The 13,466-nt window shown below is 40.2% G+C and overlaps 1 protein-coding gene across 1 annotated transcript in view; it reads left to right on the plus strand.

The window, feature by feature from the left end:
* The first annotated feature begins 1,846 nt into the window (after nucleotides 1-1,846).
* Nucleotides 1,847-13,466, plus strand: part of LOC148840602 (protein NSUN7) — a 45,806-nt gene continuing 34,186 nt past the window's right edge. The window contains exons 1-2 of the mRNA XM_088910522.1: nucleotides 1,847-2,172; nucleotides 11,736-11,794. Coding sequence (XP_088766648.1) covers nucleotides 1,875-2,172; nucleotides 11,736-11,794 — 357 coding nt within the window. The 5' untranslated portion in view covers nucleotides 1,847-1,874. The remainder of the gene's footprint in view (nucleotides 2,173-11,735; nucleotides 11,795-13,466) is intronic.

Below are 13,466 nucleotides of genomic sequence, written 5' to 3' on the forward strand. Positions count from 1 at the left end.
GTGATGTCCCGGATTACACTACAGTATACAATATTATAATATTTAAATTATCTTTAATCAAAACTTGATTGCTCAGCTTGATTGAATAGAATAGAGGGAAAGTAGTTAAATGTCAGCCAAGACGGTCAGGACAAGTCCAAAACTAAAATATGCTCATTCAATAAGTATTAATTCCCTTGAGTCAATACTTGCCGGAAGTGTCTTTGCCATTAGGATGGTGCAGTTTTCACCTGTTCTTCTCTGCAGACGTGCCGAAGCTTCGTCGGGCTGGCTGGGGACTGTTGATGGACAGCAGTAATTTTCAAGTCTTGACACAGATTTTCTGTCATATTCAAGTTAGTAAATGGGCCACTGAAGGACTTTCACTTTCTTCTTCTTGCGCCAGTCAAGTGTAGCTCGGGGTCGCAGTCCTGCTGAGTGGTGAATTTCTGTCCCAGTTTTAGATCTTTAGCAGACTGAAGCAGGTTTTCCTCTTAAGATTTGCCTGCTCTTTGCTCCATCCATTTTCAGTCTTGACAAGCTTCCCAGTCCCTGCTGATGAGAAGCAGCCCCATAACATAATGCTGCCAAGATTGGCTGTGGGGATGTAGTTGACTGGGTAATAGACTGGATTGGGTTTGTGCCATGTGTAAGGCTTCTAATTTTGTCTCATCATTTCACAAAATTGTTTTCCACAATTTGGTGTTATTGCTTAGGTGTTTAGACTCGCATTTTGCCATTCTGCCAGATAGGCCACCTCTGGGGAGTGAGTGTGATATTGCTGTATATTTTGTCCTTTGACAGCCACTAAACTCTGTAGCTTCTCGAAAGTCACCGGGGGCCTCACAGTGGCGTCCCTAAACAGTATTCTTGCTCTGCTGTTCAGCATGGCCTCGCCAGTGTCTGAGGGCTCTGATACACTTCACAATGATTGATTTCACTGTGCACAATGAGATTTTTTTTCACTCCTTTCTCCTGATCTCTGCCTTTCTACAGCTTTATCCCTGACGTGTTTTGAAAGCTCCTTGGTCTTCGTGGTTAAATCTTTGCTTGAAATTCACTACCTGACCGAGGGACCTTACGGAAACAGATGTATTTGTTCCGTGAAACACTATTACTGGACACAGACACAGGCCATTCAGCCTCAGAAATGACTGACGTGCCCAAATAGCTTTGTGCACCTGAATTCAATTAGGTGTCCTATAACAAAGGAGATGGATATGTATGCAATCAACATACTTAAGTTTTATGATTTTTCTTTGCAGGTTGTGCTGAACCGTAACCATACGCTGTTTAACTTTGAGCCTTCAATTTTTGGTTAGAAATGGTAATTAAAATGCATATTCATCATGTGTACTTAAACAAAATGGGACGTCATTGGAAAGAGGTAAACACTATTGCAAGGCAATGTACTAAACCCATGTATGCATTAGGTGGCCTGCAGCTTACTTTCAGTGCTAATCGTTAAGAATTTTTGTTTTCTAGTTTAAGCCATCTAGATTCTAAGATGTATTCCCTTTGCTAGTTTCTTAATTAGGCTATTATTAGGCTTTCATTGAGTAAGTACCTTTTAAAGCAATGTGTAGAGTCCGACTTATGAGCTCTGAGGGCTGCCTGGAAGAAGCTGAGATCAGAACAGACCAGATCAACCTTTCCTAATCTCTCGGACAGTTACTGGCAAGCCTGCAGACTTTATTCATACTTGCCAACATTGGGAGCATTGCTAACCCTTCTATTCAAACCTTAGGTGTCCCAGATACCAGCAGTTGTCTCCTTCACCTTTGGAAAGAAATAGTAAGAAAGGCAATATGACTTGTAATGCCTGCATTCATTCATCTTCTTCGTTGATCTTGTCATCTCAGTCGGACCGGCTGTGGCTGAGATCGGAGAGCAACATGGAGCCCCGGTCTCCGAGTCCTGAGGTAGGAGCGGAGATCTCCAGCTTCGGAGACCTGTCCATTTCTCACAAGGTGGATCCTTCCAAGAAGAGCCCCGCGGTTTCAGCTGAAAGCTGTGGCTACCCGGACTACGTCTACATCCACGCCGCGGCCATCTTCTTCACCATCCACGTGGAGAAACCCGTTGACCGAAGCCTGGTGAGGTACGGCGACAAGGTCGGCTTCTCGGTGCCTGAAGCGAAGAATGAAGTCGCTCAGCATTATGCTCATGAGCTGGCCTTCAACGCACTGAAATGTAAGTGACTGGAGTTTACTGGACTTGCAACACTCGGTTCTACAATAGCTTTTCTTATGAAATCCTTTATACTTGCACAGTACATAAGCAGGGCTGTGACCTTTCTGTTGGACAAGCAAGTGAATTGCACATTGCAGTGATGTGCACGCAGGAGGAGTTAATATAGTCTGTCATGGTTTTCATGTACTTCAGGCTGTGATTTCTGTGTTGCTGAAAGCTCTGCTGGCTGTGAAAGCCCCCTATTAATGTGTAAGATCTTCTTGTCGATCTCTTCTTATTATAGCATAAGTTATATGAAGCATAAGTTAATTTTAACATGTTCCCTACAAAACACTTGACTAACTTGTGAACTTTGTACAGTCTTAATGAAATCAAACCCCATCATGTCTTTGGAGCCTAGATATACTAGATAATTTAACAAAGGCCAAGCAAACATTGCATATAAAACAGAACTGTCACGCTATTTCAGAATTTAATTTTATAAGATTATTTTGCTGACACTTTTGTCCAAGGCAACTTACATTTGCACCTATATACAGTATGCAGGTGGGTGTTTTACTATTTTACAATTCAGGCACAGTAAGACTCCAACAGTAGTGTCTCCTTTGAGATTTGAGCCTACAGCCTTCTAATTACAAGTCCAGAACCCTCTCCACTGCTCCACACTGCTGCCCTTGAACCCTTTCTTCCAGTCTGGGATGACAAGCATAATAGTATCTGGCTAAATGGTGTTTCTGCTCGTTGTGGTAGTATTAGTAAGTTCTGTATGGAAGTTGTACAGTATCTTGAGAGGCTAAGGTTCAGAAGGGGCTGGAGTGGGAGAAAGCTGGCGTGAAAGGAGATGGTGACGTGCATGCTTTTTTCTCTTTGAGACCATGAAGGCACTTCAATAATAAGCCCAAACCTACGCTACTCTGTTGCTGGATTTCTTGACGCTTCTGAAGTGCCACACGAAGGCACATCACATGAGAGTTGGGAAAGTGTACGGAAAGAGACATTCATTCCTGCTCCCTCAGCGTCCGTGATCAAACTATGCAAACTGCTGCGCTGCTACTGTACGTTTACTCATTGCCTTCTCTGAAGGAGTATTATTTTAACGGAGTTAGTAACAGAGGTTCGGGAGGATTACAAGACCCAGTTTTGGCCAATCCCAATCTCCTGCGTGTAAATACAGGTCTTTAGACCACTGTCAATAGACATTCTTCCCACCTTCGCATTATTGGGGTTTGCCTCTGTCTTCTGAAACAGTTTTGCGCGGTTTTTGCACAGACCGTTTTGGAATGCAAGACATACATGAACTCTATTTGAGCATCACAATGTTTGGCCAATGAAATGGAAGAGTGTTGCAAACGGGCAAAAGAACTCCTGATGTGCAAAGCTGGGAAAGATTTCTTTAGAAGGTGCTGCAACTGCAGGATCCTACCTGGCTTTTGAACCCACAACCTTTCACTCTGGAGTTCAGAGCTCTTTTCTACTGCTCCACACTGGTACTGGTTTTCTTCCTTTCTGTTGGACAGCAGCTGCTTTGCTGATGTTTATTGAGTATTTAAGAATAATACGTTTTGGCTTCAGCCCGTTGGGTTAAGAGCCTCCTGGCCATAGGATGAGGAGGCTCAACCCCCATTCAGAGAAAGGAGTTAACCAAATGGCAGCTGCAAAGGTGGAGATGGGGTAGAGGCAGGATGAATACAAAAAAAATGAGAAAGAGGAATTTATTTGCCATATATAAATGTACATTCAGATTCTTATTCACGCTGTTCTCTCCAGATGTGCACAGTACAATAGGCAACACCACACAATGTGCACAATACGTTACAAAACAGTAAATAATAATGACAGTCACAGCCAACCAAAATGCACAACATAGCACAACAACACACAACCGGTCGTAGAGAACAATAAACACAGAGGACAGTAGGTAGAAAGTGCAGAGTGCAGAAATACACGCAGGAGTTATATATAGCAAAAGCTGGTAATGATTAAATGATTATAATTTAAAACTAGTGGGGGAGTTTTGGCTTATCTGTCTTGTTTTATCCCTCTCAAATTCAGTTAGGAACTCAGATTTAGGTTTTGTTTTTTCCTTGCAGTTTTTGCTGACAGTTACTCTCTTTCACCCAGAAAAGCATGCAGTTTGAGCGTTCGAGTTTTGATTGAAAATATTCACTGCATTTGTTTCAAGAAAATGAGCCGTTTTCCAAGGCACTGTGTCCGTTCTGCTTTCTCAATACACTTTTGCAATGCACAATCGATAACCACAACTCTGTCAGCCAAACCCAGCCGCGGGGTTGTTGTTAGCTGCAGAATAAACATTATCTCTGTGTCACATCGGAAACCTCAACTGCACCCCCATTACTGAATGTCAGTGAGATTCAGTATTGATTATCTGATGATTCTCATTTGTTCTGCTCTTGATTGGAGTCTTCCTTATGAAAAAAATATTACTTTAGCACATATTCATCAGACAGCTATGAGAAAGCGACAAACGACAAGGAGTAGTTTTTAATTAAAAAAAAGCAATACACAGTCCAGGGAGACTCTGGAGTGAACATGACGTGACAGAAGTTAACCTTCAACGTTTGCTCTTTCCCACTCCTCTTTCTCAGGTGCTGAGCCAGCCAGTAGGGTCTTCACTAGCTAGTCTTGCTAGTTTGAATAATATTCTCTCAGTTGAAAGTGAATATAAAGGTTTCTTGCAGTGCAGTTTACATCTTATTCTTGGCAAAAACAAGAAGAATAATGTTCTTAATAACAAAAACAATAAACTAAGGTGGTCTACATGTACATCTTTTATAGCTGTGCACAAATATACATCTGTACTTCACTAAGGGTGACCCAGATAAGGTTATTTTAAGGTTAAATCTTAACATCTGTGTAATGAGTGTACATGTAATTCAAAATGAAGCCTGGAAAATACCTTTACCCCATTCATTTTGTTTTAAATATTGGAGCTCAGATAGGTTTGAGCACTGTCGTACGTGTTTTACTGCTGTGGTGCTGTATGCTCTATTTCTATGTTGTTCTAAGGGAAAATAAATATTTAAACTTTTATGATCTGAGTGAACACATATTATTATCTGTTAAAAGTTAAGTGAATGGATCCTTTAAGCAACCAGTAAGATCTCCAGATGTACTGCAGAAATAGATGATGCTGTGGTTCTATTATGAAAGCTTACCAGGTTAAATTAAATTGATATAGTATTTTTGTAGATTTTCCATGTTTTTACCGAACTGATTCTCTTTTTTTTGCCTCTCTTTTTTTGCCTTGGTTTCCAATGACTTTTTATCTTGCTAAAGAACTAAAGCAAAGTACAACATCAAATTTCTCTGTGCTGTAGAAGCCCCTTATAAAGACCACCAGTATTATGTCTGCTCATCACAGGAAAAATACTGAAAACGGTCAGTTGATAACTGCGTATGAGATTGTGTTGTGTGACAGATTTTAGCATTAAACATTATTAATTCTGGGGAATATCAGAATAAACAGAAAAAAACGTTCACCTGTCCCAGCACCTTACCCTTCACCGCCTTTGTTAGGAAAGAGAAATACATGAAGCAAAGAGACAGGTTGAAGAAAGTGACTTTCTTTAGACTTGAGGAGGGAGTACAGTGAGACTTAACCTCTTCACCCCACTGCAAAACGGGCACTCAGCATCTGGCTGAATTGAGCATGATAACGCAGACATTACATTCATAATATGGGCAGGGGCCTACACCAGTGTAGCTGACTGTGCATTCAGGTCAGCGTTCATGTAATCTGACCAAGGTGATCTTCGCTTGTCTATGTGTGGATCCTGAGGAAGAAGCTGGACTCTCTGTAGACAGAGATGGCGGGGAGTACCTTGTAGTTTCACTGAAGCCTATGTTAATATACTCACCAGGACGTTTTGGCTCAGCAGGGAGAAGGTGTTGATTCAAGCTTGGCAAAGTCCTCAATGTGTCTTGAGACAACCTGGTTGGCCCGTTGGCCCTTCCCCTTTGCAACAAGGTTTCATTTCTACTTTGTCGTACTGCTGAAGGCGGCAGGTGGTTTTAACCCAAGTGTTTCTGATCTTGACAGAGTCAAACCAGGGGACTACTTCAGCCAACAAGTACAGGTAGAAACCAGAAGGCTATTCAGACGAGTGAAAACAGGGGGCACCCTGTTACACAAAGGCATGTGGGTGTCTCTACAAACAACCTGACCATGTGGTTGACATAGATTTTCTAGTATCTCTCGGAACATGGCTTCATAGATCATGAATCAGTACCTACAGGCAAACTCAACCAATCAAGCTACAAGCAAAGATTTCATCTTTCTTGTGTTCCTGATGTTTTGTTTTTCAGTCAGGACACCTAAGCTAGGCCAAATACATATTTATTCTATACCCCGAGGCTTAGATGTCTTGGCTTGAGCGAAAATAAAAGTCTTTGGACAGTTAGCCAATGGCAGACATGACCATACGCCTGTCCCAGTGTTGGGTCCCTGACAACTCCCTCTAAAATGGGAATGAGCACCTCCACAATCACAACCACGTGCCTTGCGCTGTTCTCAAAATCACATTGATGACAGATGCACTCAGGCACACCTGGGGTGGGTCCGGTTGTGTGGTTTCCATTTCCATGCCTTATAAAGCCGAAACGTACGTCCACTGTGTTTGGAAAGTGCAGACCTCCTATCTCAGTCAGATACCTGCAGAATTCATAAATAATTATCATGCTTTGATTTCAGAAGGAATCATGTTGGAGCCTAAGAAATAAGTGTACTATAATGCCTTCAAGATTAAGGAATTGCTGCAGTCTTAGTGAAGTAGTCAGACTCTTATTGAATAGTGAAATCTCTAAATCTCTTCCTCTGTTCGAGAAGAAGATGCCCGCCTCTGAAAAGGGTGTTTTGTGTTTTTTATTTCAAATAGGTTTTGCTTGTGGATTATCACGCCGTGCCTAAGAGTTGAAATTAGATCTGTTTTAAGTGGAGCTTTCTTGCTAAACTGAATAGATGCCGATTCCAAGTCATGCATTTAGAATTTGACCATTTCAACGTATGCTTGTGTGCGCCGAAGAAAGAAATGAGTTGTTCCTCTTCTACTCGCCTTCTTGAAAGCAAGGCTTTTGAATAAGGTTATTTTGTGGGCAAAAGTTCCATTTTCCTAGAACGTTCCAAGAAAATTGGGAACCAAACCAATATATATTTTTTAACTGAAGGGTTATAGAGCCAGATGAATCTTTTCCCCATTGATTTAATAATTCACAGAGCCGCTGCTTGTTTGCACTGATCAGATCATTTCAGAATAGCTGAAATCACTTCTGTGTTCTATCTCGGAACTCCATCGGAGATGCATTATGATGATTTTAATAAGCTCTCCACTTATTATAGATGGGCTGTTGGCATGTTGTTGACAGGAGCAGAGTTTTTTTTGTTTTAAATCTGAATAAAATTTCCCACTGAACAAGAGACCACAAAGCTATTCTTTCAAGGGAGAACCCCTTAGCGATGACTGAAAGCAAGAATAAACCTTGGTGAGATTGATTCTTTCAGATGCTACTAGTGAGGAATTTAGTGAAGTCATTTATTTTTTCTTATGCTCAAGTTCGTCCTGGGCAGTATGTGATATTGGATTGTTTTTTAAGCTAATGTTATTCTATTATTTTAGCCATAAAAGTGTAAAGATTGCTGTGCTGTGACTTATGTTGTAATTACAAAGGCACAGTTGGAGCAGAGGCATTGATTTGTGTTCTGCGGAAAAAGGTTCAGAGAGTCACAGATCTTCACCTTTCATCTGCATCCCTTTTATTAGATGAGCACGGGGTGAGATTCAAATCCCTCTTTTTGCCATTTTTTATTTCCTTTTCATAATGTGTTATACTGTGCCCACGATTATAGGATATTCACCTTGCATTATTAACATCCCCATCTTGCTCTGTTCCCATCCTACACTTTTACACTCAAATGCACAATGTAAATGAAGTTTTGATCAGCGATGATTATCGAACCTGACAAGCCTTTTGAGAAAGTGGTTCAGAACGTACAGTATAGACCTATTTACAACACTTAAAGCCACCTCACAGTCATTCACACAAAAATACATATTTGACTCTGTGAAGGGTCTTAATAATTGTGCAGAGAACTGAGTTTGTTTTTCTTTTACTCATTTACTGTATTTATTTTTAGTATACCTAAACACTGAACTTAAGCTTCAGATATTTTGATTATTCTGACATCAGTGTATTACTTGGCATTTACACTAAAAAAAGTAGCTTGATGTGTATTTAATGAAGGCAAAAGAATTGCTGAAATTTTGTAGAAATGCTTTCTGCCCTATGTGTTGCTCAGTAAATCTTTAGTATTTCTTACATGATGACCTTTACTAAGTGACCTACTTTATTTTTAGTGTTGGTTAAGCTTTTATTTCATCGTGAAGTTAATTGATAATTGCAGTTGCTTATTACCGCGTACTGTAAGGAGTGTTTATTGATGTGGAAGGCATGAATCACTTGACACTTATCCCTTCTTTAAACTGTTTTCTGTATCCCATGCCCTAGTCAGAAAGGTTTTAACAGCTTTGATGTCTTCTCTGCCTGTGGTTTTTTCTCCCGTGCTTCAAAATAAACAGAAATTGACGTAGACAGGTACTAATCGATTGAAACAGAACGTTTCACAAATATAAACATGGAGCAAATAAGGTTATTAGATTTGATCAAACAAGAAACTTGTCTTGAGGCACATGTTGAACTTTATTATTAAAATTTATGTAAATGTTCACGTAATACCCAGAGATATCTATTAGCAGCCATTGTTAGCACAATCCGCAAGCATTACAACTCGCATTGGTCGCCAAGGATGATATTTAGAAAAGCACTTAAATAACTATCAATAAAGGCAATTGTGAACATGAGTAGATACATCAAAGGTAACCATTGCCAGTATTTTTTGTTGATGTTGTTTAATAAGGTTTACAGGTGTTAGTCCATTGATGAAAAGAAAAAAAAAAACTTAAATTAGAAATTACAAACCATTCAGGTTTCGAATGCAAGGTTATAGAAGACCTTTTTAGAGACAATCAGAACATTACTCAGCTTAACAAAAATTATCTTCTAGATCTAGTCAGCACTTATTAATACAACATAGACTGTGATGAAATACTAGACTAGATCTTCATCAGTGCATTTTTCTATTAATGTACTTTATTGGGGCTTTCTGCAAGCTTTTGATGACGTGCCACTTTGAATTCGGAAGTATAAGAATCCAAGGTGGTGTACGCACATGGATTAAGAAATCACCTCCGTCTGGAGTGAAGTCTCCTGAGAAGCACCACAGCAGTCAGTTTTAGGATTACTGCCTTTCCCAGTTTGCATCACTGGTCTAGATTCTGGGTAATATTCTATAAAGCCATAACAGATGGAGTTACAGTAGGGTACTGTATCAGCAGCACGAGCTGTACAGAAAGGCTTTGCGTTTTACTTATGTGAAGAGACACATGGCAAATTAAACTTAATGTCAATGAATGTATGGCATTACAATCTGGCAAAACAGAATGCACAGTTTAAATTTAACATGGGTCGCATTGAACAAAAACTATCGTATGGAAAAAAATGACGATTTACGTTAACTTGTTGCTTTCGTCATATAGACAGTGTGATTGTGGGGAAGCAAACGAAAGACTAACATAATTGTTGGCTTTCTAATTAGGAATGTGATATTAATAACAAGGGTAGATATATGAGAATTTACAAGGTACTGGTTAGATCTCAAATGGAAATTTTTGTTCAGTCCTGGTCACCACCATGCTTTTAGAAATATATTTAAAAGGCACTAATTCCTGGTGTGAAGGAGAGCCAGATTCTGACAGATAAAGGGGAACTGAAATGTTTATGGCTGAAACGTGTTGACTTGATTAAAGTATTCAGAATCCTGAAGGGCATCGGCCACAGTAGGTCATGATCAGCAACAAGGGTGAGGAAATACACAAGAGAAAATTAGGCTGAAGAATACTGGCGACAGAAAACAGGAGACACGTCCGTACACAGGGGATTGTAGAGGTTTAGACCCATCTCCCTTGCTAGGTTGGTGAAACTCACTGGAAGGGATCCTATGAGAAATGGCCTTGTGGATTTCTGGATCATTAACCAGCCAATCTAGTGAGATGGACTGCACGCCCCGCGTCTCATTTGTGTCCTTGTTATGTTCTTGTGAATGATTGATCTGAGCGAGGATTTGGGGGATAAATATCCCAGTCGATCAGTTGGCCAGTTAACCATCCCAGCAGACACCTTCTCCATGCATGTCTGGAGGCAGAGGACAGCCTCAGTCACAGCTGAGGACTGGAGCTGCCGACTGCGGTCTGGTTTCTGAGTGGAAGCCCTTTATCTGTTTTTTGAGCAGAGAAAAAAAACCCCACAACTCAAGAAAGAAGCTCATAAAAGAAAACGGGAAAAAAAAAACACAATTAAAAGGGGGGAAGGTAAGAGCTTGTCAAACAGAATTTGTAAAGAAGAAAGACAATCAGATGTCCTAGCCAACAGAGGTTTGGCAGCTGTACTGATGCGGTCTAGCTGTTCGTTTTTCCACTAGAGCAATGTCTCCAAACAAGTGCAGTCATGTATGATTTAAAGTCCTGGTCTCCCAGGAGCACAAGATAGATTTCCTGGCTGTGGGTGCAGCTGTCGTCTCCTCCACTGCTTAATAGAGACCTGATGATCATTGCTGAGCAGGAGGTGTCTGGGTCTTGTTGGCATTATCATGGCAGTTATGTCGGAAAGCTCACCAGTTATATACTTCCAGAACTGGAATTAAGCTATCCTCCTTATACCTTTGGCTGAAAAGCCCAGTAGTAAGATTTTAAAACGGGCATTGTCAATGCAAAAGCCTTAGGATGTTATATGGCGGCCAGCTGAGCTTTTTAAAGTCATAAATACAGTACCTAGCAAATAACTTCAATCCAAGATGAAAGGAGTATGACAAGGTGTTAATGATACAAACCACTGGCCTGGGACACAATAATAATTTCATGTGATGTGAATGTTGCAAAACAGTCTTTTTAAAGCCGATCTTCTTACAAACTCTTTAATGTCTTCTGGGCAAGCGTTACAGAAGCCATAGCCAATACTTGGATGGATTTTGCCAAAATCATCTTAATAGTTGTGTAATTACCATGTAATTAATACTTTGGTTATTACTCATAACCACAATTAACTTAGAAAAGCCTGGAATAGGAGATTAAAGACTTCAGGCTAGTTCTTTGTGTACCTCTGGGATACCTACTGTACAGTAGTCTCAGAAAGTTTTAAGTGGAATTCACTGCAGGACTGCACTTTGTGACCTAGCTTATGGTATACAGGAAGGCTTCACATATTGCATAATAACGTGTTGGATAAGCATGAAGTGTAACGGTCTTCTCTAATTGAAAAATGTCTCCTGGAAAACAAATAAGATCAGTCCCTTCACATGGATTCCTTTGCATCAATTTGTATATCATCTACAAGATCTATATGCACACTTCTTTCTCTCACTCAGTAATGTTTTCTCTTCTTTGCAGCTTTCAGTTCTAGTTCATTTTTAACACTTGCTCTCCTTACTTTTGCAGATCAGGACTTACTTGAAGACATAATGATTGACAGCTGCTTTTACCTGTCTCAATCAATTGTGAGTATGTAGATGAGCACTGCAGTACAAGCAGTCCTGTGGATGTTATGCTTTTCATGATTGTTTGAAACACGAGAAGGGTTATAATCGAGAGGAGGCTTTTTAGCCCATCCAGTGTGATGGATAATTTTAAGGCTTTTTTTCCCGTTTTGAAATCTGTATGACACCCTGTCTGTTGTTCTATTGTGCAAAGTATTTGCAATAGAACTACCTGCTCCAGCTGAGAAGCCTAATCAGGTTGTCCTACAGCCTTTGGCGCATTGCTTTGTTTCAAACACTAAGGTGCAATACTGATATTCCACTCTTAATATCAGCTCCTTTCATTCTACTTTTGCCTTATTTTCAAAAGCTGTATATACTAGATTTGTCAGCTCTACTTCGGTTCACTTCATCGAAACAGGAACAAGGGGAGGAAACAGCATTCAACATACTTTGATACTTTTACAGGACACAAAATAGAAACGGAATGTGTCCCAAGACATGCAACATACTTTATGATGCATTACAAAATGGATTAATTTAGCATAATTTATCCCACATTGGATTGTACCAACAGTTTCTTTAACGATAAGTCTCAGGCTGATATTTTAACAAGAAGCAGGTTTAGAGACAAGAAAAAGACGTCTAATTGCTAATGGGTTTTCTACGTTATGGTACAAAACAACCTATTTTGTCAAACTTGCAAATTCTTGCACTTGCAGGAATATCAAATCTGCGATTCCAGACATGACGAGCAACATTCAAATAATTATTTTCTAGGTTTCTTACTAATTTTTGTATAATTAGAGGAATTACCTCTTTTTCTCATCTGTATTTAACTAAGTACTCATTTTTTTTTGTGGTGTACTCACCCTAAGCCTAATGCAAACAGACTAACTTTGGTGTTATAAATTCTGTCAGGTCTGTGCTCATCAGGAAGAACTCCTTCTGCTGTTGAGTGCTGTTGCTTTTCTTGCAGGTCATTGTTACAGGTCAATCATCATTGTACAGGTAACATCTGTACAGGTCATCATCAAACTATGACCCCTGAGAAACTGCACAAGTAAACTAAAATGTCTACTTTGCTAATGATAGAGCTCCTCAAAACCTTTTGCCCATAAAGTACAGTATATGTAATTAAAATAAAGAATGTTTGTGGGTTTGCATTTTCACATTAAGTGTGTGCTGGGTCCCTTGGGACTGTTACGAGCGTGCGTGTGGCCCTCCAAGTACCTTGGGTATCTTAGGTGTGAGCAGCTGTTTCGTTTCACAGTTCTGCCCTCCTTAAAGATAAGAAGAACATTAAATCCCGTAAACCCTGGGAGAAAGAAATGCTCAGGGAAACACCTGGACTTCAAATGGCGGCTTTGTTCTCCCGGGTCTAAAGAAAGCTCAGGTACTTCATCACGCAATTCATAATCCGAGGCGTAAAACAATCGCTTATTTCAGTGCAGCAGAAGGAACTGAATTAAGTGCATATTGTGTTCTGCTAAATGGCTAAATAACTGCTACTTAAGTCTCCCCATTTACCCAGGGACACAAGAAAAATAACATCGTGATTTGCTCTGCACAGCTGGGCCCTGGTACAAACAGTTCCACACAGCAGCCAGTGGCATTCAGCTCCTTTCCTTGTGACACCTCCAGGCATTGGTTTTATTTCAGTCCGTCTCGTAGAAGCGATCCTCTTTTTGCG

The sequence above is a fragment of the Atractosteus spatula genome, chromosome 1 (assembly GCF_055471065.1).
Source record: "Atractosteus spatula isolate fAtrSpa1 chromosome 1, fAtrSpa1.hap1, whole genome shotgun sequence".
Classification (NCBI taxonomy): domain Eukaryota; kingdom Metazoa; phylum Chordata; class Actinopteri; order Semionotiformes; family Lepisosteidae; genus Atractosteus; species Atractosteus spatula.